At 42.5% G+C, this 25,335-nt stretch overlaps 1 protein-coding gene across 1 annotated transcript in view; it reads left to right on the forward strand.

The window, feature by feature from the left end:
- LOC134564845 (rab proteins geranylgeranyltransferase component A 2-like) overlaps positions 1-20,747 on the forward strand; it is a 104,165-nt gene extending 83,418 nt beyond the window's left edge. Inside the window, 1 exon segment of the mRNA XM_063424068.1 lies at positions 18,756-20,747. Within this exon segment, the coding sequence (XP_063280138.1) occupies positions 18,756-18,950 (195 nt within the window). The 3' untranslated portion in view covers positions 18,951-20,747.
- Positions 20,748-25,335: the final 4,588 nt, after the last annotated feature.

Here is a 25,335-nt window from a genome sequence, read left to right on the forward strand (position 1 = left end):
CACAGAATTCCTTTAACAAAAGGTGCAACCCATCCTGTTAATCCTCATTGACCAAAAAGGTCATTGACCCAGTCTGGGTTCTTTTCTATTTTTAAGTCCTTCACAAGTTCTCTCAGTTTTTGGATGTTTGCGTGGATGGATTCTGAGCGTGACGAGAGAATGAAGCAGCACATCCCTTCGAAGTCTTGGTATCCATGTCCATGGGCGAGCAGCAGAAAATCAATCGTTGCACGGTTCTGGAGAGATGCATGTCTTGTGGTTTCCTCATCTTTTAAAAGATCTCTCAGGGCAGCAGATGTAGCTTTGGCTTGCTTACTAAGCCAGCAGCCTAGGTGATTTATTTCACCAAGGGCCTTATCTGCAGCTACCCACGGTAAGAATAGGGAGACAGCAATTCTTTTTGGTTTATTCCAATTGTATAATTTAGGATCACAATTTTCATCAAGTTTCGTATAGGATCTTTTGTGGCGATTTGCTTCACTTTCTTTTTTCCAGTTATGTAACAAGGTAATGTTTGGCCTGAGGGTAGAAAGTCTCCCAAGGCTACAGGGACCTCCCTGGAGGTGTGAGGGGATCCCAGCCCATACGCGGTCACCACAGATGAGAAACATTCCTTTGGGTAGTACTTTGGGATGGAGAGAGGATACAGATATCACGCGAGTGGTGTAATTGCACCAATCCAGATAGTTATAGGCTTTGTTAATGGGTGATATTGTTAGCGTAGGAAAACATATAACCACACGAAGGCGATCATATGCGGTTCTTTATTCAAGCGCGCGGGACAGAGGGGTGATGATACACCCAAATCTGATGTCCGAGGAATACAGAGTCGATTTGTGATTTTTATAGTTTAAATTATACACATGTTAACTAACCCCCACCCCTAGATACTGATTATCTTATTCCTTACTTACTATCTTAAATCATACCTACGCTTCTACCCTGATCCACACTTGATTTGGTTAAAACAATGCTTCTCAATTATCCTCTGAGTTGCAGTCACACTTGATTCGGTCATTACAATAGCATGGAGCTGTTTGCAGAAGCTGACGCTTGTTCCAAGCTGAGCTGCGTCAAGTTCAAGTTGTGCGTTCTCTACTTTCCTCCCCCCACACATACCTCAACTTAACCCTGTGGTTAATTTATACAGAAATTATGTTTTTTAACCCTGTACTAACATTCCCCCCTTTGAAAGTATTTTCACTCTAATATACTAAGTGTAAATGCTTTCACTTAATACAGTCTATTAGGCTTCAGAGTTCATACTGGATATTCATCTTCAAATCTTCTGTTGTCATAGGCTTTGTCCAGGATGTTGTTGCGGATTGAAGGTGCTGGGTTCTGTGCTAATGCCTTCATTATGGTCTTGTTCCAAGATGCCTTTTTCTGTACCTCTCTCTTCAGGATTCTGTAAACTAACCAAATTACTAAAAATATAATTAGTAAAATTATCAGATTTTCAAGGATAGACTTTATCTATGAACTTACATTCCATCTTAATCTTTCAAAGATTTTACCGAACCAGCTAGTAGCTAAATCCTTTTGTTCCTTTTGTGCCTCATGCTCTATTTGTTTTAACTGACTGATGTCATGTTCTACATCTGCAGTTACATTTGGGATGTGGATGCAGCAATGGTCGATTTGTCCCTTTAAATATCCACACACTCCGTGTTCTTTCAAAAGTAACATATCTAAAGCCAAACGATTTTGCAGGGTCATTTTGGTGGTGGCCTGTAATTGCACATTGAGTTCTCTAAATCTCTCTCGTGTGATTCTTGCTAATCTATCTACCTGACCTGTGAGTCTATATAGCATTTCTCTATTTTGATAATTTGCAATGGGACCAAACAAGGATTCTAGGGCCCACCCAATCTTTACTCCACTAGAGGGTTCCTTCCAAGTGTTATCTGGGTTCTTGTCTTCTGAGACGTCTCGTTTTGCTTTTATTTGCAAGGGTTCACTGCTCCTGTTAAATGGGGATTTCTTCCAAATTGGACATAAAGTGGGAAGGCCCAGGGTGATTTCTCTTACCTCCCCGTCCATAGGCAAGTGTGTTGTCTATGTGCCATCACTCATTGCCCATACAAACGGTCCTGGACTTCGAATTGTACTCCTGCTACATCCTACTATAATCTTAGAATCTATTTTGCTTTGTTTGTGTTTAATTTTCCTGCAGGCACAACCAATTCGTAAGGCTATTGCCAATGGTGACCACTGTTTTATTTCCAGATTATCAGAGGTGCAATCATAAATTTTCTTACATACCCACCAACTTACTTTATTTGCCTCTTTCTGACTGCTAGTACCAGTACTCGTCACTGTGGGATCTGTCTCATTTTCAGAGCCTTTCCATTTAATGCACTAGGGTGTGCTTTCCATATATTGGAATTTCTGGAGGATGCTCACAGACCATGCACTGTCCCAAGGTTCTAGTCCTTTCCAATCTTTCTCTTCACATTTCTACACTACAACACTTTCTGTAGCGTTGTCCCTGATCTTTTGATAGTGTAGAAACCAACACTGCCATTTTGCAAGGTCTTGGTCCTTAACTCACCACTCTATGATTTGTCCCAATTTGCCATTACTAAGAATGCACTCTGACTTTCTCATGGGTTGCATATAGGAACTCTCTGTTATCTTCCAGTATTCTCTGACTACTACCCTTGACTCTGGTACTTGTTTACAGTTAATTGTTTTGCTCCCTCCTATTTCAGGTAATTTTGAAGTTATTATTCCCCAGCTTACTGGGTCCCCTGCTGCCTTTGGTATTGGCAGACAGGCCGTTATTCTGCTGGTATTATGCATTTTGGCAAAGTCTCTGACCAATCCAATCATTACATTCTCAGCTCGAATTTCATTAGAAATTTCCATTACTTGTGTTTTTGCCTGTATCTCTCTCTTCATTCTAGAATGAAGAGGGGTTAGTTGACTCTTCTGTATCTCATATCCCAAAGTAACAGCAATCCCCACTGGTGTCATTAGTATCCATGAAATTAACATTACCCACAAGAAGAGCATGAGCACAGTTACCAATACCATTTGAACAGTTACAGACGTTTCAGCCTCAGCTTTGTTGGTCTAAAAGTTTCTACAGCCCACGACTGGACTCCACGAGGGACCTTCTTCACACGCGTGTAGTGTATCCAGGGTTCTACTCCAGCCACTTTGACTGCTGTAAAGGTGGTTAGCAGTACCTGATGGGGACCAGTCCACTTCTCTTTTAGTGGTTCTTCATTCCAGGTTTTGATGTATACTTCATCTCCTGGTTCGATATTGTGGACTGGATTCTCCAGGGCCAGTGGTCTGTTCCACACGAGAACACTTAGAAGCTGAGCTAGAGTTTTCTCAAGGGACAGAACATAATTATACACATCTTGTTTCCCTGTGACATGAACATTTGGATTGGGGTTAGGAGATTCATATGGTTTCCCATACAATATCTCATAAGGACTAACTGTCATCTCACTGTTAGGCTTTATCTGAACTCTTAGCAATGTGATCGGCAAAGCCTGTGGCCACTGCAGTTTGGCTTCCTGGCATATTTTACTGATCTGCCTCTTCAGTGTCTGGTTAATTCTTTCTACTTGCCTACTTGACTGGGGTCTCCATGGTGTGTGGAGGTCCCAAGATATTCCCAGTAACTTGCTTACTCCTTGTACTACCGTGGCTATGAAGTGTGGGCTTCTGTCTGATGATATCCCTAGGGGCACCCCAAACCTGGGAATGATCTCCTGTAATAACCACTTAACTGTTTCCTTTGCTTGGTTTGTGCGACAGGGAAGGGCTTCTGGCCATCTAGAAAACGTGTCAACCCTTACTAACAGGTATTTGTATCCCCGAATTTTTGGCAGTTCTGCAAAATCTACTTGCCAATAGTCTCCTGGTTTTATTCCTATCCGAATTCTGCCTAACTGTGCCTGTCGTCTAGCTACGGGATTGTTTTTCAGACAGATTTCACATTTAGACATTACTGACTTGGCCATTGTTTGCATCCGTACTGAGATTAGGTATTGTCTTAACTACTTTACCTACGCCTCTGCACCCCAGTGACACTCATTTTGTTTTACCTGTAAAATTTCTCTCATTACCAAAGGAGGTACCACTATTTGCCTTTGTGCGGTTACATACCACCCTTCTGCGTTCTTCTGTGCCTTCAGCAGTTGTGCTAGACTGTCATCTTTGATTGTATAGTTTGTCTTCGGAGGCAAATTAAATTGAGAGATATTAAGTCTTGATGGTATCAACGCCATTGTTTTCTGCACTTCTCGCGCTACCTGACGGGCTGCCCAATCTGCTCTTCGATTTCCTTCACAAATTTTGGAGTTGCCTGATTGATGTGCCTTGCAGTGCATGATTGTTACTTGTTCAGGTTTTTGTACTGCATCTATCAATTGTAGGCCTGCATCTTGATGTTTAATATTTGTACCTTTTGAGGACAGCAGTCCTCTTTCTTTCCATAAAGCTCCGTGTACATGCACTACTCCGAAGGCATATTTGGACTCAGTCCAAATATTCACTGTTTTCTCTTTACTCAGCTCTAGTGCTCTGGTTAATGCGATTAGTTCTGCCCTCTGCGCAGTTGTATTAGGTGGTAGTGCTTTTGCCTCTATTACTACATCAATTGTAGTTACCGCATATCCCGCGTATCTGGCTCCGTTCTCCATGAAGCTGCTTCCATCTGTAAAGAGTTTCCACTCTGGTTGCTCCAGGGGGACATCCTTCAGATCTGTTCTTGCTGAATAAGTGTGCTCGATGACTTCTAGACAGTCATGCTCTAATGGACCTTCTTCAGCTGTGGCACCTTAAAATAGAGCTGGATTCAAGAGGTTAGTTGTTTTTAGTGCAACGTCATCCTGCTCAGTTAGGGTTACCTGAAACTTCATTATCCGGCTTGGAGAGAGCCAATGGCCCCCCTTTTGTTCCAGGACTGTAGTTACCATGTGTGGCACATAGACATCTATGTATCTTCCCATTGTGAGCTTCTTGGCTTCCTGTATCAGCAGCACGGAAGTTGCAACTGCCCGCAGACATGAAGGCCACCCGGCACTTACGTTGTTGAGTTGTTTGGAAAAGTAACCCACCAGCCTTTTCTAGCTTCTCAGTCGTTGGGTCAGGACTCCCAGTGCCAGTCGCTGCCTTTCATGCACGTACAGCTGAAAGTCTTTAGACAGATCAGGTAACTCCAAAGCAGGAGCAGTTCTCAGTGCTTCCTTTAACTTCTGGAAGGTCTCTTTCTGTGGTTTGCCCCAGGTGAACGGCTGCGTCTTCTGAGCCTCGTACAAAGGTTTTGCAATCAGTCTATAGTCCATGATCTACAGGCGACACTACCCTGTCATTCCGAGGAAGATCCGCAGCTCGTGTAGATTCTGGGGCTCTGGAACAGCACAGATAGCTTGAATACGATTAGTACCCAGTTTTCTCTGCCCTTGTGAGATTTCACATCTCAGGTAAATCACAGTCTGTTGGGCAGTTTGTGCTTTTTCTCTGGATACCTTATACCCTCCCATTCCTAATGAATTTAAGATCTCAATGGTTACCTTTATGCAGGTCATTTCTTCCTCTGTTGCAATCAAAATGTCATCTACATACTGGAGTAATAAATATTGGTCTCTTGGTACTTGCCCTTCTCTGGTCTAGATTTCCAGTTCTTTTGCCAGTTGACTCCCAAAGAGAGTGGGGGACCCCTTGTACCCCATCGGTAATCGAGTCTAGGTGAGTTGAGTTTTTCTTCCACTTTCTGGATGTTCTACTCAAAGGCAAATAGTTTCCTACTTTCTTGGTCAAGGGGTATACAGAAGAAAGTATCTTTTAAGTCAATTACAGTAAACCATTTATATATCTCCTTTACGGATGCTAACAATGTATAGGGATTGGCAACCACTGGATGAATGTCTTTGGTTATCTCATTTATGCCTCTTAAATCCTGTACAAGTCTATACTCACCATTGGGTTTCTTTACCGGGAATATTGGGGTGTTGTATTCCGATTTACATTCTTCTAGAATTCGATATTTTAAGAATTTATCAATGGTCTTTGCTATTCCCTGTCGTGCTTCTGGTTTTATAGGGTACTGTTTGATTCGTACAGCCTTTGCTCCTTCTTTTAACTCTACATGTACCGGTTGTGCTAACTTAGATTTTCCAGGTACATCTGTTTCCCAGACAGAGGGAATTACTGCATCTTCTACTTCTTTAGGAATATTAGAAATTGGTTTTTCTTTTATCATCAAAATCTTTCCTGTCTTAGACTCCGGAATTTTCATTACGAGTTCACCATTCTCAAAAGTAATTACTGCCTCCAGTGCTGCCAGTAGATCGCGCCCTAAGAGCGGAGTTGGGCAGTCTGGCATGTATAAGAATTCATGGGTCAAGATCTTATCTTCAAAGCTCAATTCTAGGGGTTGCAAGAATGGTCGTACCTCCTCCTTCCCTGTGGCTCCAATGACTGCTGCTGACTTGTTCTCGATTTTCCCCTCAAGATAATTTAGTACAGAATGTGTGGCCCCCGTGTCAATGAGAAAATCTACGTCTTTTCCTTCTAAATGCAAAGTCACCATGGGCTCCCTTGATCCTGGCTCTCTGTCATGTAAAACCGTGACCCTGGCTACACCATCCAGCTGATGCTCACTACTTTGATTAAACATACTTTCTGAGGCTGACCATTCTGGCTAAACCGGTTTGGACACTCTCTTTTCCAGTGTCCCTCCATACGACAATACGCACACTGATTCAGACCTAATCTACCATGACCAGAACCTCTGCCAAAGCTACCTCTATTAAAGCCACGACCACCTCTACCACGTCCCCGCCCTTGTCTCTGTAAAACTGCCAAAAGGCTTTGCCCCTGTTTCTTGACAATTTCTCTGTCCCTGTTATTATAAACTTTCCAGGCAACCTCTAGGAGTTTATCCAAGTTTCTTAACTCTTCACCTTCCAGTTTCTGTAGCTTTTTCCTAATATCTTCCTGTGCCTGACCCAGAAAAATAAAGGCAAGCTGAGTTCTTCCTTGCTCACTGTCTACTTGAAGATCAGTATATCTTCTAGCTGCTTCCTTAAGTCTTTCTAGAATGGCAGTGGGAGATTCTTTCTTTTCCTGTCGAATTTCATACAACTTAGACCAGTTCATACTCTTAGGTATTGCCTGTTGAACACCAACTGAAATCCACTCCTGATATCTCTTTAGCTTTAACATATCCACTCCAGAGGGGTCATTAGCATCCCACTCTGGGTCCGCAGTGGGAAAATTGTAATCCAGTGTCCCTGTCACCAAACTATTTCGTATGTCTTCTCTAGCTCTTTCTCTCGCTGCTCGAAGTACCATGTCCTTTTCTGTCTCATCCATCAGAGTGTCTAATATCACATGAATATCTTCCCAATCAGGGTTCTGAGTTTTCATTATCATCTTAACCACATGAGCTACTTTATCTGGGTTTTCTCTATACATTCCGGCTGATTGTTTCCATATAACTAAATCAGCAGGTGAAAAGGGTACCTTTACAAAGACAGGTCCATTAGTTCCCACCCCTTGCCTTAGTGGTGCAATAATTGTTCTCTTTTGTTTGCCTGATTTTAATATACCCTTTCCTGCCTGAGGCCACTCCGGGGCCAGTTTTCTTCGTGTTCGGTGAGCTGCTGGGGCGTCTAGTTCATCTGCTTCACTGTCACTACTTTACATTCTGTCTTCTTCACATTCCCCCTTTGCTTCCGCCTCACAATCACATCCTGGACAGGTGAATCTGGCAGGGGAGGGTACAGGGGGACAGACGGGACAGGAGCTGGTGAAGGAGGTGTAGGTGGGAGCGGAGGGTACCCTTGAGCTGGTGTTAGAGGGGGGATAAATCTTTCAGCGGGTGTGGGCGGGGGAGCAGGATAGCTTTGAGCAGGTGTATGTGGAGAAGGGGGGGTTCTCTGAGCAGGTGGAGGAGGGACAGGCACCTGGGCAGGCAGAGGAGGGGCAAGCACCCGAGCAGGCGGAGGAGCGGCTGGCACAGGCAGAGGAGGATTCAGCAGACAAAGGTGGGGGTGAAACATATTGTGCTGGCGCGAGCGAGGGGAGTGTAAGAGAATCAGGTGGGGTCAGGGTGAGCGGGGTAGAACTTGGTGTTGAGGGGGCCGTGGTGGTTCCGGGAGCCATGGGAGATACTAATAATTCCGATTCCAGTTCATCTCTTTTTTCCCCTAAAATTTCACTTAAAACTGCATGTTCCATACAATGCTTATTTTGGACGCAAGCCAGACACTCATTATTTTCAAGCTTCATTGCTTCCATTTTGCTGTCAAGCCACCAAACCGTTTTCTCAAGCAAGCACAGAAATAAGTCAATATATGGTAATTGTTCTACCCTTCCATCTTGTGTACAAAGCGATCTAAGTTGCATAATAACCTTCACATCAAAAGACCCGTTTTTCAGCCACCTCTGATTTTCAGGCAAAGCGTATTTTGGCCAGTGAACATTACAATATTCAATCAACTTATCTTTTCGTAATTCCTGACCGAAGTTCCCCTCTTTCCAATGTGCTAACAAACAACCCAACGGGGAAGAACTTGGTATAGAGGCATTATTGCTGCCCAAAACCTCTTTTAACCCTTTTAGTTTCTCCATAGTACAGATACATAAAAACCACAGATGCCGAACTTGCAACGCTTTCGCGATGTCTGACGGACGGCTGCCTAGGCAATACCACCAGGAATTCCTTTTGCCCAACCAAGCGTAGCTTTCGCTGCGTCTTAATGGCAGGCCCCCAGACCAGAGAATAAAGAACCTTACCTCTCACCAGGGGTCGTTGTGAGCGGCGAGGGTCGCGGCTCCGATGGGCTCCCCGAGAAATCACCCGGTGCCGGCTGGAGCGTGATCGGGTCACGGGGTCCTGGCTGCACCCACAAGGTCCCGTCTGGGTCGCCAAAAATGTTAGCGTAGGAAAACATATAACCACACGAAGGCGATCATATGCGGTTCTTTATTCAAGCGTGCGGGACACAGGGGTGATGATACACCCAAATCTGATGTCCGAGGAATACAGAGTCGATTTGTGATTTTTATAGTTTAAATTATACACATGTTAACTAACCCCCACCCCTAGATACTGATTATCTTATTCCTTAGTTACTATCTTAAATCATACCTACGCTTCTACCCTGATCCACACTTGATTTGGTTAAAACAATGCTTCTCAATTATCCTCTGAGTTGCAGTCACACTTGATTCGGTCATTACAATAGCATGGAGCTGTTTGCAGAAGCTGACGCTTGTTCCAAGCTGAGCTGCGTCAAGTTCCAGTTGTGCGTTCTCTACTTTCCTCCCCCCACACATACCTCAACTTAACCCTGTGGTTAATTTATACAGAAATTATATTTTTTAACCCTCCACCAACAATATGTCTTTTCTGTATGTATTTTTTACTTGGTCAATTTCTGGCCCATTATTCTTTGGACGTCTAAAGTAAAATTTGACACAGTATGTTGCTTTGGAGGACCCCAGGACGTCCAATTCTTGGGTTTCCTCTAGGGCATTAGGTAACATTTTTGTCCAATCATCCCAAGTATCTACCGTGTTGGGTCTCTTACCTGTGGTGCAGAGGAGCTCTGAGTTATAGACGGGCCAGTCATCTGCTATGAAAGGAATCCCTACTAGACATGTGGAAAGTGGGTTATCAACGTTGCCCATGGATAAGCACGTTATCCTGTTTCAATGTTTTTGCTAAGGTTACTCAAACATTATGGCTAGGCTGTGGTAGGGAATATAAGCAAAACTTGTTATCTTTTATGATGGGAGGGGAGGGTTAGGGTTTTTTCCCTCATTCCTTTCCTCTGTTCCTTCCCCCTCCCCCGCCTTTTTTTTTTTTTTTTAATATATATATATATATATATATAAGCAAGGGATGGGTAAGTGGGTGTCAGGTTAGGAGTTTTTTGTAAGAGTTGAGAAAGGGAATAATAGGGGTTTTTAGGGTAAAATTAAAAAAAAAACAAAAGGGTAATAACATGTAATTCAGAGAACAATTTTGTGTCCAGGCTATGTCTGGCTTATAGCTTGACTGATGCAGCAGAGTGTTGTTCATCTTTTCTGTTTCATCTGCTGTCGTGTGATGAGTCGGTCTTTTCTTCGCTATGTGGACATTCGGCGACGCCTTCGTCTCCAGGGAGAACTTGTCTGGTTTTGAGGTGGTCTTGTATTTGACTCAGAGGAATTCTTGTCAGTGTTTGACTGAGTAGTGTTTGTGGTGCCTAGGTATGGTTTTATGTGTTTTCCTGGGTACCATCTTAGGCCAGATGGTAGTGACACACGCATATCCTCTCCCCCAAGTAATTAACTGGAAAGGCCCAGAAATTTGATGTGTCTCTGGGTCCTTCACTAGCACAGGTGGTTTCTCAGCAAGCTTTGCTTGGGTGGTATTTGCGAAGTGGCAAAGTACTGGGGGGTCAGGCTCTGATGTTGTGCCATTTAGGAAGCTGATGACGTAGAGAGCCTTGCAGAGTCTTTCAACTGGAGATATGATTTTTGTTTCACTTCACTGCTGATTGAGGACTCTTTTGAGGGTTTGATGTGTTCTCTCTATGATGGATTGTCCTGTGGGATTTGCAGGTATGCCTTCCTTGTGTTTTATTCCCCACTCACTGAAGAACTCTTAACTTACGAGAGACATAGGCAGGTCCATTATCTGTTTTGATCTGTTTTGGTACTCCCAGGGCAGTGAAGGCAAGGAGGAAGTGCTTTATGGCGTGCTGTGTAGTTTCTCCTGGATGAGATGATGCAAACACTGCTCCAGAAAATGTGTCAACCGATACATGCACATACTTTGACCTTCCAAAAGGTGGGAAATAAATTACATCTGTCTGCCACAGCTGGCAGCTGTTAAGTCCTTGGGGATTGACTCCTGTCCCCACAGATGGTATCTGGTAGCTTTGGGAGTTCAGGCAAATGGCAACAATAGCTTTTGCTTGATCTTTTGAGAGCTTGAACATTCTGATAAGGGCAGCTGCATTTTGGTGATAAAATGCATGTGACAACTTTGCCTGGGCAAAGATGTCAGGGATGTTAGCAGTCTCTATTGCCATGGCCAATGCATCTGCTTTCCTGTTCCCTTCTGCAGTGATACCTGGGAGGTCAGTGTGTGACCTCACATGCATTACATGGTAAGGTTGCTTTCTGTGGGAGATTAAGCTTGTTAATGCAGAAATCAATTGGTGTAACTTTGGATTGGAAACGTCTTTGAGAAGGGCTTGTTCTGCCCTCATAGCTATACCTGCAACATATGAAGAGTCTGTAATGAGATTAAAGGGTTCATCTTTGAATTTCTCAAAGGCTCTGACAACAGCTGCTAACTGTGAAATCTGTGGAGATCCCTCCACAATTTGGACATCAGATTCCCATTTTTGGGTCTTAGGGTCTTTCCATGTCATTACAGACTTGTGGGATGACCCCGAGCCATCTGTAAAGACTGTTAGAGCTTTGAGAGGTGTTCTACTCTGTACTAATTTTGGGGTCAGATTAAAGGTTGTATTTAAAAGTTTATGTTTTGGGACATGGATGGAAATTTGGCCTGTATAGCTATCTAGGGCGTACTAGAGATTTTCATTGGTCTGAAGCAAATGCTCCAGGTCTCCGCTGGTTAATGGCAAGTATATGCATGTGAACTCACACCCTGCGAGAGAACGGAGGCGAGTTCTGGCCTTTTTTATTAGATGTGCCATGATTTCTTGGAAGGTGGTAATTGTCTTTGAAGGTTGGTTGTTTGTAAAGATCCATTCAAGTATCAGTAAAGGGTCTCGAAGCTGAGTATCCCATTGGAAAATCAGTCCATGGAACCGGGGTGCTTTTCCTAGAATGACAAACTGGAAAGGCAGGCTAGGCTCGAAGCGATGGGCTCGGTGTGAAGATAGGGCTTCTTGGACTTTGGTGATGGCATCTCGGGCTTCTGTTGTGAGAGTGCGTGGAGAGTCCAGGTCTCCGTTGCCATGGAGAAGGTTGAATAGGGGAGAGAGGTCCTCTGTTGTAATTCCTAGCAGGGGACGTACCCAATTGATGGATCCACACAGACTGTGTAAGTCTCTCAGGGTTTTTGGGTCGTCTCGGATGACGAGCTGCTGGGGTACGATGGCCCTTTCCCGGATCTGGAATCCAAGATAAGTCCATGGGTTGGTGTATTGTATTTTGTCTTCACGGATCTCGAACCCTGCTTTTTCTATGGTTTCAATACTCTTTGTAACTGCTTTGTCTAGGTAGGCTTTGTCTGATGCACAGACCAGGATATCATCCATATAGTGGTAGATGATTGCATCTGGAAATAGGCTCCAAATGGGAGACAAAACATGAGCAACGTACCACTGGCATATGGTAGGAGAGACTTTTAGACCTTGGGGAAGATAAAGCCAATGATATCTTTTGAGTGGAGCCTCTCTGTTAAGAGAGGGGACAGAAAAAGCAAACCGTGGAGCATCCTGGGGGTGCAGTGGAATGCTGAAGAAGCAGTCGTTAATATCTGTGATGGCAAGTGTCCAGTCTCAAGGCAGCATCGATGGTGAAGGCAGTCCAGGCTGAAGGGGGCCCATGTCCTCAATTACCTCATTGATTTTACGCAGGTCATGGAGGAGCCTCCACCTGTCCGTTCCAGGCTTTTGCAGTACAAAGACGGGAGAGTTCCAAGGGCTAGTGGTCTCGACGATGTGACCTTTGGCAAGCTGTTCTTCCACAAGGGCTTGTAGTGCACACAGTTTTACTTTAGAGAGGGGCTACTGTTCGATCCAGATCAGGGTTTGGCATTTCCAGGTGAGCTGAGGGGTATCTGGTAGTGCGCGCTCCTCAGTGGCCCCAATTAGAAATCCCGACTGGGAATTTGTAAGGAAGCTCCCCATTGGGATAGAACATCCCTTCCCCAAAGGGTGATGGGGGCCCTTACCACAAATGGGCGGATAGTTGCCAACTTGCCTTCAGGCTCTTCGACGAGGACGTTGTGCTCGCTTCGCATGGACACTGTGGCTCCACCGATCCCTGAAATCATACCTGGTACTGGTTGTAGTTCCCAGTTTGCTGGCCATTCTGAGTGGGCAACAATGCTCATGTCCGCACCAGAGTCCAAAAGTCCCAGTCGGTGGATTTTCTCCCCTTTGCAGGATAGGCCACACTCGATGGTAGGCTTATTAGGTCCCAAAACTTGTGCCCACATTGCTATAGGGTTGAGAGGAAGCTGTTCCTTGTGATTTTTTGGGAGTAGAAAGGCTTGTGCAATTGGAGTTCCCTTTAAAAGAAAAATGGTAAGTCTGTGCAGCACAGCTGGACCAAGATTTCTTTACCTGAGTGCACTGTTTGTGCTGCTGGAAAAACAAAAATTTCATCTGGCCCATTAACAGTATCATCTATAATTAAGATGTCAAAAGGACCTCCTTTTGGCCCATACTTGCCAGTAGGGACACGATAAACATCCCTCTTTTTTAAGTCAATGGATAAAGCAGTTACCAGCTGGTGCCGGGTTCCCGTCTGTATTGCTCTGTATGTTGGATCCCCTTCATGTGACGTGGCATCTCCTGGAATGATGCATGGTTGGGTCTGCATGGCTTTTGATTTGTTGTCTTGGCGTGGAGCCTGACCACGCTCTGCTGGTAGTTTCCCGAACACTGCTGGAAGCGCTGCTGATTTTGGGGTTTTTGGTAGGTGTTACGGGGGATTTGGGTAGGTGACCTATCTGGGCAGTCCTTTATAAAATGTCCAAAGTCTCCACAGTGAAAGCAGCGGGTCTGGTCTTTGGAAGTCACTACTGCAAACGCACCAGAAACTCCTTCTGCAATACCCTTAGCAACTGCTTGGGCTACTGTGTTTTCAGTGGAGAGGCGACGTGTACAGCTTTCCACCATTTGTTCTATGGTAGGTTCTGTATCCAAGGGTAAGGCTCTCAGAATAGTTTTACATTGTTCATTAGCATTGCTCATGGCAAGTTTGCATAACAGTTCTTTTCTTGCCTCTATGCTCTCTATCTGTTTATCCAGAGCATCTTTAATTCTGTCCACAAATTTGATAAAGCTTTCATCTACTCCTTGTTTAATATTAGAGAAGTGTAGGGTAGGCATAGAGTCATCTGGGGTAAGAAGTAAGGAGGTCTTAGCTGCAATAGCCAGGTCCTATATTGCTGCCTCAGACAAAGTTTTAGCTTGATCTGAGGGTTTCTGCAAATTGCCTTCTCCAGCCAGCTGTTCAACTGTATAATTTGGCCTATTAGCATCTTTAGTGTATGTGTCTGATAATATTTTTAATTGTTTTTTCCAATGCCTTTCCCATAGCATATATTCTGCCGGGGATAGGAGGCAGTGGGCTGTAGTCGTGCAATATTCTTAACATCATGGGGTATTAAAACATGCTGAGAAGATAGCTTCTAGGAAATTTTTAAAAATATGTGAACTTCTGCCTTGTTCTTTGGCCACTTTTTGAAGTTTTATGAGATCTTATTTTTTGTTAGGTTCCCACGTAATTCTAGTGGAGGCACCACCTCTTTTTCCCTTTATATAAGTTACAGGGAAGGCAGAAATTTTCTGATCCAGCTCCCAGTCCCTTGCTTGAGTGTCTTCCATTTTAATTACAGCCCATGGATCAATTCTGTCTGCATCAGAATTGGACTCACTATCACTACTGTCCTCAGATGAGGAGTGAGAGTGCTTTTTGTGGCATTTTGGAGTGGGATTTTGCAGGGGTGTGGGGTGCTGGAGAGAGGGTGGCAAGACGTGGCTATGAGAAGTGCAGTTGGGACAGGGTTGAGGGGCTTGTAAAAGTGATATGCTGCCATGAGGTGTCTCAGAAGTGCCGTGAGGGTTTTGTGGCTGCAGGGTCTGGGGATAAGGGAGCAGCAGGAGGGGGTGGAATTGCCTGGAGCCACATTCGCTACAGAGGGAGCAGGGAGGGTGGAGTGGGTGCAGACTCAATAGGAACAGGCACAGTTACATTTGGAGGTACCGTGGGGACAGGGTGCTGGCCACACATGAGATAAGCGGGCTCTGCAGGCTTTGCAGGCATGGAGGAGGGGTTTGGGAACAACGTGAGGGAGGGGGAAGGGGGAAGCGTGGAGGGGGGAGGTGGGGGCAGCACGGAGTCTGTGTTCACTGTCCCTGGGGGGGGCAGCTGAAGGTGGAGCGACCGTAGGAAGGGGGACCGAGGGGTGAGGGGCTTGCGGAGAGGGCGTGGGGGTGCCAAAGGCCGCGGTGGTCAGGAGCAGGGCGGGAGCGGAGCAGGAGCAGCGGGCACGGCGCATTCAGGCCCTACACCCCTGTGGCAGCTGGCATTTGGAGAAAGAGGGGGAAGATTAGCATTTGAAAGGACAGTGTCTGGCGGGAGAGATAAGGTCGGAATGCTCTCTTCAGGGGGACTCTGAGATTTCTTAATATTTGTTTGTTCTACTACTTTGATAATATTATGAAAAATGGGTAGAAATTGTGTAATAGAGAAGTCTCCATTATTTTGGGATGTGTATATTTTTATCCCCACTGAGTCCCAAAAAGAATCTAAAGTGATAGAGTGTGTATTAGTATCTGGAAACTGGGAAATAATCCATTTTATAAACTTTTTCAAGTTAATTTTTGAGAATTTACTTTTAGAGAAAGAAGGGTTGTTAAGGGATAGAATTTCTAAGATTTGGAAATATAAGTCTCTCTCGTTCTGGGATTGTTTAATTTACTATTTTTTGATCCCAGTGTAATGTGGTTCCCGTTCCCCTCCCAGCAGAAAAAAAAGAAAAAAAAAAAAAAAAAAGAAAGAAAAAGAACCCAAGTAAAGTAGCACGCAAAAAGGCTGTAATATACTTACTCTTCAGCTGAATGTGGGTCAACAGACTGCTGGTAGGGTGGTCTGCCAATGTCTGACTCCTCAGGGCTGGACTGAGAGGGTCGTCAGACGGCCTCTGCTGATAGATTCTTCTATAATGGAGAAGTTATCTTCAGAAGGCTGTAGCGAACCAAGGCAGTTACTCTTCTCGATGAAGGCTGCTCTGCTGGGCTTTGATCCAGTTTGGGCGCCACTTTTTGTTTTTCCCGGATGCTTCAGTCCTTCCTGGCTGCCTTAGGTATTCCTGCATAGGGAGTACTGTTTAGTACCTCCTGTCCAAGTACCTCAGGCGAAGCTCCCAGGCTCAGGCAATACTAATTAGCAAGCTTAGCTATCAGTGATTCCAGATCTTTGCGGTGTTCAGCTCTTTGCAGTGACTTTCAGCTCTAGTGATATTCAGTTCATAAGCTTGCTAAGTGCCTTTGCAGATGCAGGGGGAGAGAGGAGAAGTGCTGTATGAAGTTCCACAGATGAATCTTTATTGGCATCCTCTGTGAAGGGTTTCAGGGACAGCTCTTCTACTGAGCTGGGCAAAATGGGGTTTTTATAGGGTACCAAGGTTTTGAGAGATGGTCCAATGGTGTGAGTCGGGGTAGAAAGTGACCTATTGTCTTACAGGGAGATAAGAGAGGGTCTGAGGGCAGGAGAGGGGTTATTTGGCCTAGTCACCATGACTAGGCATTTCTTTGTCTTTAGGCAACTGACTGCCAGAGAGGCCTGTCAGGCCTCATGGCTGCAACACAGCTCCGCTGTTTTAGGAGGAAGACTGATTTCTTATCTTGATGTGTCTTCTATTCTGATGTCAATGGCAAAGTCCCCAATTCCTGGCATTGCATTGTTCTCCTTTGAATGGCAGTTCCTGGGTGTTGCCTGTCTTGAAATTAGTCAGTTTCCCTCCTGACCTCAGCCAGTGTTTCATTTTACAGAACATACAGTTTACATGCACCAAAACACGAATAATATACCATATTTATTACACTATGCAAGGGCTTTACATGCCTGTGTCTTAATGCTGGATTCAACTGGACACACATTTCTCAGCTGATACTACTAAATATTGAAGGAACTATTGTCTACCTTAATTACTTACATTAAATAGCAAAGTGTTATAATGAAAGAGTTGTTAAATTATTATTGTTTATTCTGTGTTGCTTCAGCTGGATAAGGTTAACTTAACTTGGGAGACCTGAAAGTGCTCTATACCATTAAATTTTTCAATTGTAATCTGTGTCATGATGTCCTATATAACATTCTTCCCATGTTGTTCCCATGAGAATTTCTTCCCATGTTCAACCTTGTAACTGTTTGACCATCTTTGGAGTGGATATTTGCTGACTGATTGGACTGAATAATTGTTGAGAGCTGCATAGGAAATATTTGTCATATATTTAGTTCAAAATACATCTTCCCTCAGTATTCTATTAAATACAATAATAGCTGAAATGTATTTTTGGAGTAGCAAGGACAAGTGCAAACTTGAAATTAAAATTTTTCTCTTGTCTTCAAAAAGTTAAACCCCAGCTTTTTAGGATGTTGTACCCCCTTGCTACCCAGACTTACTAGGCAAGGCTTTCAAATGATAAAACCATGGTTTTGAAGTAGAGAACAAAATTGTCAATTTTTTCCTATACTAATATAAAAAGTTTGAAACAGTTTTGCATGAGTATGGAAGAGTAAAATTTAGGAAGGAGAATGAAAAATGAAATTGAACTTGGAGTAGACAGGGTCATTTAAGCAGTTAATAGGGGAGTCCTGCATCCACGTGCTGCTGATGGAAACCCAGGGCTAATGGGCAGTGGAGTTCATCCCAGAGAGCTCTTGCATACAAGCTCAGGGATGGATTCATCTGTAAACAATTCCCTCTTGTCCAGGATTCCTCATGGTGTAATGGGCCTTTGCAGGTGGCACTAAGTGAGCCCTGTCAGCTTGGCAGGGCAGGGCCTGGAGCAGGAGGAATATCAGGATTAACAGCATTCCTGCCTTTGTGGGAGCTCTCATCACTGGCTGCCTTTGGGGTTTTAAGGGATTTTTTGCCTCCTTTGTTTGTATAAAATGTCTGGTTCTCTGGAATCCTAAGGTTGTATTCCTTTTGTTCTTTTTTCTCCCAGATTTTGTAGTTGTATTGTCCATGTTGTAATAACAACCACACTGGTGTTCCAAGAACATGTTTCTTTTTAATATCTTCCATTGCAGTGGCCAAAAAACTTGTTGTGTGTAATTTCTAAACCTTGATGGCATGAAGAGCAAGTGCAATTGTAAATTAACCTTGAACTAGATCTGTCTTTTTTATCTAAAATGCAGCTCTTTTCACACATACAGGTCTGTGTGCACACAGGTCTGTGCATGTAATACCTTGGAATTATAGATAGGAGTTTTTAATAAACCACAAATGTAGTGGGATGTATTTTCAATTGTAATATTCCATTGGATTAGAGTACTTCTCAGCTGGGCTATGTTTAAGCTGTTCAGAAAGGGAGAAATAGATTTTTTTTTTTGCATTTTTTTAATTTAAGAAGGAAACCCACATAGCCATGATATAGACTGTACATATGTACAGTTCCCTGGGTTTCCTTGTTACATGAAATGTAACCTTCTCTCTGGAAAGAGCCAAGATCTTTCCTATGCTTTGCCTTGGACTGCAGCTAGGGAAAGTTTCATAGTGCAAAAGAGCAATTGGCTTCCAAAAAAATCCTCTTTCTTGTTCCTAATAAAATGTAGAATGACCAGCATTTTTTACAAAGCCCCATGCTGTGACTTCCTAGTAGAACAATGTAGAAAGATAAATTGCTTTTTCTCTTTTGAGGTGTGCAAGAAGGAACGGATTTCCTATGTCAAAGTACTAAATCACTACTGATTTGAAAGAATGGAGGTTAATCTTAAATATCTGTAAAATATTGCCTCAGGATGGTACATTTCATGGTAAAGTTTATGTTATTCTTCTTTTTCCTGAATAGGCTGAGACTATTTTCAGAGAAATGTTTCCAACAGAGGAATTTTGCCCACCACCACCGAATCCAGAAAATATTTATGATGAAGACGAGATTGAGCCAGAAGAGTCTGGATTGAATTATTCACCAGAGACAAAGCCTGAACCCTCAGCTGAGGAGAGCAGTAGTGGAGGTGGTGCTGCCGTTACAAAGGAAGAATGAATGAATGAACGGTTTTCTCTTAGGAGAAGAGGAGGTTGACCCAAACTAGGACATAAGGGAGTAACGGTAAGACAAAGAGGTTTAAACCCTCCAGAGATATGTTATTTACCATTGCCTTACTTAGCTTGGATCATCTTTTTAAAGTACTTTAATTGATAGCTAAGGCACTTTTAAAGAGTCCACCAGATCCAGTGGGGTTTATAGCTAAACAAAAAAATACAGAATTAAGCATCTGAATTGAAAGCACTAAAATAGGATTCATGATTTATTGAGATGATTTGGTTTTGTTTTACATCTTGGAAAGAATCTTCCATCTTTTAAGGAGGCAACAAGTCAAAACTAAGCAAAAGAAATAAGTGCAAGTTTGTTTACCAGTTAGAAGATGATTTCTACTAAAAAACCTTGGCTCTCTGCTAATTAAACAGCTGAAGGTGAGGCTCACCATCTGTCCTTCACAGTGGTCTTATGAATGGAATTTAAAGGCAATAATATTGACAGTTCTGGAGTGGCTTTATTGTATGGTTTTGAAACTGATGCCATAATCAAGTAGGGAATATAATCCAGATGTTCCTCACATGGAACTATTTTACATTTGATTTTTTTAGTAAGACCTAACAGATGACACATTTTCACTACTGACTTCATTTACTGGAGTCAGGAAAATGGCAGAATTTAAACTTAATGCCAGATTTCCCAGCAAAATTCAAAGTCATAAATGAGGCATTCCTGTTATTAGTTTCCCTGGATTTGTTGCACTGTTTGGGCCTTTAGGAAGCCAATAGTTACTTTTTGAAGTTTGGGATCTGAGAAGTTTAAATGATCATCAACTGAGGGGGTTTGTGGTGGAGAGAAAGTTCAACTGATAGTTCCAAAGGTTTATATTGATCCCAGTTAATAGGATTAAAATTAGTGTGATAGCTGTAAACTATGCATTTTGTAACGATAAATCATGAAGCATTTATACAATAAAATTCATTGAACTATTTATAAACCTAGTTTGTATGAAAACACTACAAAATGAAAAAGCTGTTGTAAACGACCATGTTAAATTTGCACTTCTTCTGAACCATGCTTGAAATCAGATATGAAAAGTATTTATCATGTACTTAAAGATTTACTTTGAAATGCACACCCAGTAGATCAATAGTATCTCTGGAGTTGATGAGTTGGGGTTTAAACTTCTTCATGAAGGTAGAGCCAGTTCCAGCAGTGCTTAAATACTGTAAGTAAATAAAAAATGCCATTGAGTCATGAACATTGAGCTCTGCCTGGCTGTGCCACAGCCAGGCTTCTGTACAGTCCCATGGTGTCCATGCCTGCCCTGAACCCAGCTCCAGGCCAGAAAGGGGAATTTATTTATTTTTTTACAGCATAACTGATACTGTTCTCTTTGTCCTGCATCATGTCCACTCTCCAGTTTGCATTTCAGGGTTAGTGTTTGCACTCTTTGTTGGATATGTACGGGTACGTGTGTGTCTGTGTGTGCATAATTCCAAAGTTCTCAGAAAAACACGTGCCTAGAATGTTCCCAATGTTCAACAGCTGTAACCTCTGGATGCTTGTGATTGAGCAGTTATTTATAAATATATAGATATATATTAATAAGCAGGCTCCCTCTTCATTTAGCTATAATTTCTCTGTGTATTGGGAAGCATGAGTGTATGGTGATTTTATTTAACACCTGCAGATCTGTAAAAGAACTAAGTGGAGGGACCTATCCCTGTGTCTCTCAAAAACAGGGATCATAATTGAATCTCTCATCTATGTTTACAAGGAAATTGCTCAATGAAAATTAAAGATTTGCTTGCAAGTGCATTGTCCTGTGTTTTCTTTCAATTTTTTTTTCTAAGAAAAACAGTTCATTTTTAAGTGGGATTTCCTGAGAATTCTCTTGGCTGCTTTCAGCACAAGAACACCTGTAATTGCCGGTATGGGTACCTGTGTTATCAAGTTTATATATCAATTCATTTCTGAGTACTCTGTGTCCATGTAAAGCCAGGTTTGGAAATAGTGCAAATTTGATTTGAGATCCAATGGAATGATGTACACGTTGGAGGCTATGACTTTACACTGATTGTTTAAAAACTGTTTTCATGTCTCTTTCATAGGGTGAATGGAAATATTAAATGTTTTTCCTATGGTACTTGAGTACCCAATAGTTCACTTGCAGGAGCAGTAGATCAGACTGTTGATGTTGGTATTTTACAGAAATCATGCTCTGAACTGCATTTTGTTCTTTCTTTAAATGATGTAAGCATGCAAAGTGAAGGTTAGGCTTCTTTGAAGTAGTTTTTAAGGCTTGTCATAAAGGATGTATTCAAAAGATAACATGACTTTTTAAAAACTGGAAATTTATCAGTAGGATTATTAATAAATCAAGTTAAAGAAAGATAAGGTTAACTGAATTTTTAAACAAGTAGCTGTATTATCCTTCAAGCACCTTGGAGCTCATACAATATTCATACCTTTTTTTTCCTAAGGAGTGCTTTGATATGTTTGAATTCCTTTTTTAATGAGTACTTTCTTTTTAAGTTGGTTAATTAGATTAACCCTTCATATTCAGAGAGTTCATTTTGTGCCATTTTCCCTTCTGTGGCATTGCCTGGGCTGTAGGACTGCAGGTGGTTACTGCTCCTTTGGAAGCATTTTCAGCCATGAAGCTGCTTCGCCTGCTTTTTCTGGTGATGATGATGCTTAGGACCATTTGACAGGTAATCATTAGAACTTGGATCCTAGCAGACTATGGGGTCTTTTCTCCCATCATTGCAGGGGGATTTATGTGGGCAACTCCTGTTAATGTTAATGGGACTTGCATGTGTAAATCCTTCTTGCATCAATGGGAAAATTGACCCCTGAAACAAAATTACCTGCGTGTTAGACTTGCTGATTCAGAAACATCCAGGCACTGCCAGCTCCCATGTGGAAATGTGCTGGAGCATGCACTGTTTCACTGGAATGCTCTGGGGGAGTTTTCAGGATTTAGTCTTTTTACATTGTATTTTATGTTTTCCATAGACTGAATCTTGTCAGAGTTCCCCCAGGGATTCTCTTTGTGTAGCTGGGAAATGCAATTTCCCATTCCATACTGAGCAGGTTGCACAGCTCCTTGGATTGGTTCTCATTTTATTTTAGCCCCCTCTCTCTCCCCTCTCAATCTTTTTGCTTCAGCACTGTGAGTTGCAACAGCTTAATTTCAAGAATAATTTGCTAGTGATGTATTGATTAATGACAAGTCAGAAGTATTAATGTACTGTTTTCACACAATAAGAGACTGGGTCACTTACAATCCATAATCTTTTCTGGAGAAAGGATAAAATTCACTTCCTCAACACTCATATATGTGCTTCAATACCTTGGCAGTACAAATGAGAATGTATTTTATCTGTGGATAAGTTTATTCATTCTGTATTGTGTATGGTGTCGTTCACTCAGTTGCTTCTGTAGATATTTTATATAATCTCTGCAGTGCATTCTTGGGTTTTACTTATCTGGTGATTTTATATCAGTAGCAAGTCATCCCTTGGATATAAAAAGTCTGGTGTAGAACTACATAGACTAAACTGCTCCAGAGATCTCTCCTGGCTTTTCTGCCGTAGTGAGTGCTCTCTTCAGCCATTAATTATCAATAAGCTCTGCAGATTCTGGTGGATTGTCTTCCGTTCATGCTCCTTTTTTAATTATTTCTGAGAATTTTGTGCCTGCCATTAATGCAGTTGCTGATTTTCCAACAAGGGGAGCAATTTGCTGAGATAACATCATGAAACAGTTGATGTGTGTGTGTGTACAATTCCTAACAATTTTTCTCTAATGGGTGTATATCTGAGTATTGCATGACAAAATTATTAATTCATGACAGTTTATCACTTAAACTTTTGCAGAAACCAACCACTAGAGAAGGTCTAAAAATTAGAATTACCTGTGTTGCCAGAATTGTCAAAAATATGTGGGAGAGTTGTGGTGGCAGAGCAATTGCCTGTATTCCTTGAGTAAGCAATAATGCCAAGTATCTGTGGTAAGATGTAGAAGTGGTTGTGACATGGGAAATTCGAGACACTGACATAAAACATTCATTTATTGCAACCCAATTTAATAGTAAGCTTGCTGCAATGATCAGATGGAAATTTTAGCTTAGGTGTATGTCGCTGTGAGCCTTGCTTGAAAAGACACACGGAGCCACGAATTTGGGAGAGCAGAAAGCAGCAGGGAGAATCCCCCGCCTTGATTATTACTTCCTATTATATACTTTTAGCAAGGTGACCATGGATTGGAGAGTGGTATTCCCACCTCTCAACCACATTGGTCAAAGGGACTGTCACACAGTCATTCCTCTCCAAGGATAAGAATGTAAACAATGATAATATTTACACATATACTCTCCTTGTTTGCATGAAAACGAGCATGAGAAGGTGCAAAACCTTCTACTTAATATGAACGCTCAGCAAACTAGGAAATCTCATGGTAACAGGTGTATGATTTCAAAAACTTTTATAATGTGATCAAAAGTTGTCGTAGAAGGATTCTTTGAGCTGCAGGGGTGAGTAGTAGGAAATGGTCAGCCATGTGGAATTCATGTTGTCAGCGTCATCTCCAGCAACCAAACAACTCGTGGTGGAAATAGAGCTTATTAGCAATTCCACCATTATGTTTATTTACAGGCTGCCAGTTCCTGTTTGTAAGAGTGAATGGTTCTTCAAAATCTGGCTGGGGAGCCCCACAGGAATGTTGTAAATTGTCGCTGTTTGCTACGCTGAAAAGACCACACGGACACTTGGAAACTGAGAGAAAGACAGCAGGGCAGAAAAATCCTGCCCCTTGTTTATCACATCCTATTATATACTTTCAGAAAGGTGACCATGGATTGGAGGGTGAAATCCCCCCCCCCCATCGACATTGGCCAGAAGGGCTGCCTTTCAACCTTCTCTTCTAGTGGAGAAGAATGCAAAACAACCGCAGTATTTACAAAAAGCAATCTCCTGTTTACATGAGCAGAGCATGAGAAAGTGAGAACTTCTACTTCAATATGAATGCTCAGAAAACTAGGAAATCTCATGGTGACAGTAAATCTCTGCCATCTGAGATTTAGAAAGTTGACAGTGAAGTGTCAGGAAGATGCAGTTGTTGACTGCATGGGACTTCTGATTAGACGGGACTTTAATAGAAAATACTTTTCCTGTCACAATTCCAACAGACAATTTATTTTACACTACTTGCATACATTGACAAAAGAGATGGAAAGTATCAACCTGAGTGTATATCAGACCCAGATGGATTTGACTAAACAATTCAGGAAGTCCCACAACACTCACATTTTTAGATGGAGGTTTTCAGGGTCTCATACTTCCTTCTGAACTGCCAACCCATAAATCATTGTATATTTGGGTCTCTGGAGAAGGCCTTAGTGCTGTTTGTACATTCTGTAGGGTTAACACATCAGGAAGTGGGGCAGGCCAAGCCTATGGGCCATCCATCTGCCCTCTGAAACAGTGCAGGCTTCTCTGCTGGCATGACTGCAGCTGGTAGCAAACAAATGCACCTTTGGCTTTCAGAGGTGCTTTTGTGCTGCTCCAGCTTCAAGAAGCTTCTCTCATGAGCTCTGCCTCACTCCTTTTGAGGTGAGCATGAAGCTGGTCTGGGAAATGCTGCTCTGTTGGGAGTGGTTGTTGGCTCAATCCTGGAGCTGAGGTCAGCAATGATAAAACATCTGGGTAATGCTGTACCAGACTGCAACTCACCAGCACCTCAAAACCAGTTCATACAATAAAACCAGTGTGGGTTTTGCTGCTGAGCTGGTAATTGTACCTGAGCTGGATATCTAGAGTGAGGAACAAGTTTTTTATCACTGGAAATTTGAGTCTGAGAAAGGATACAAGAGTCTTCTCTGAAAAACCAAAAATTTTTAAATCCCAGATCCAAACCTATGGGAATACACAAGACAGAGTCAGACAGACTTGATTAGCATAGCTGGTTTGATAACCAAGATGCCATAGCAGGAACAAACAGAACTGTGAAAATTACAGGAGATGGGATTACACCTGCTTATGGGAAGAGAGAAGGTTCAATCAACTTCTGCAAGCAAAGAATTGTTGTAAAATGCATGAGTTTTCTGTGTGATTTTTAACCTGATTATTGTAGTAGAAATTATTAACCTGTTTGAAATAGTATATAAGCTTTTGGGAAACCTGAGTAAAATCGAATTTTGATCACTGAATCAGTCTTCCCGTCTCTCAATCAATCGCCAGTACAAACCCTCCTGGGCTGTTTTAGACTCTGTGTGCATAAGAAACTCAGTAACAGCTAATGTGGAATTCTGCATCTATTCTGCCTCACCCAAGGGAAAGCCATTTAATCACGATGAGAGACCAGCTGTCAGCCCAATGCAACCAAA

This window comes from Prinia subflava (assembly GCF_021018805.1).
Source record: "Prinia subflava isolate CZ2003 ecotype Zambia chromosome W unlocalized genomic scaffold, Cam_Psub_1.2 scaffold_22_NEW, whole genome shotgun sequence".
Classification (NCBI taxonomy): Eukaryota; Metazoa; Chordata; class Aves; order Passeriformes; family Cisticolidae; genus Prinia; species Prinia subflava.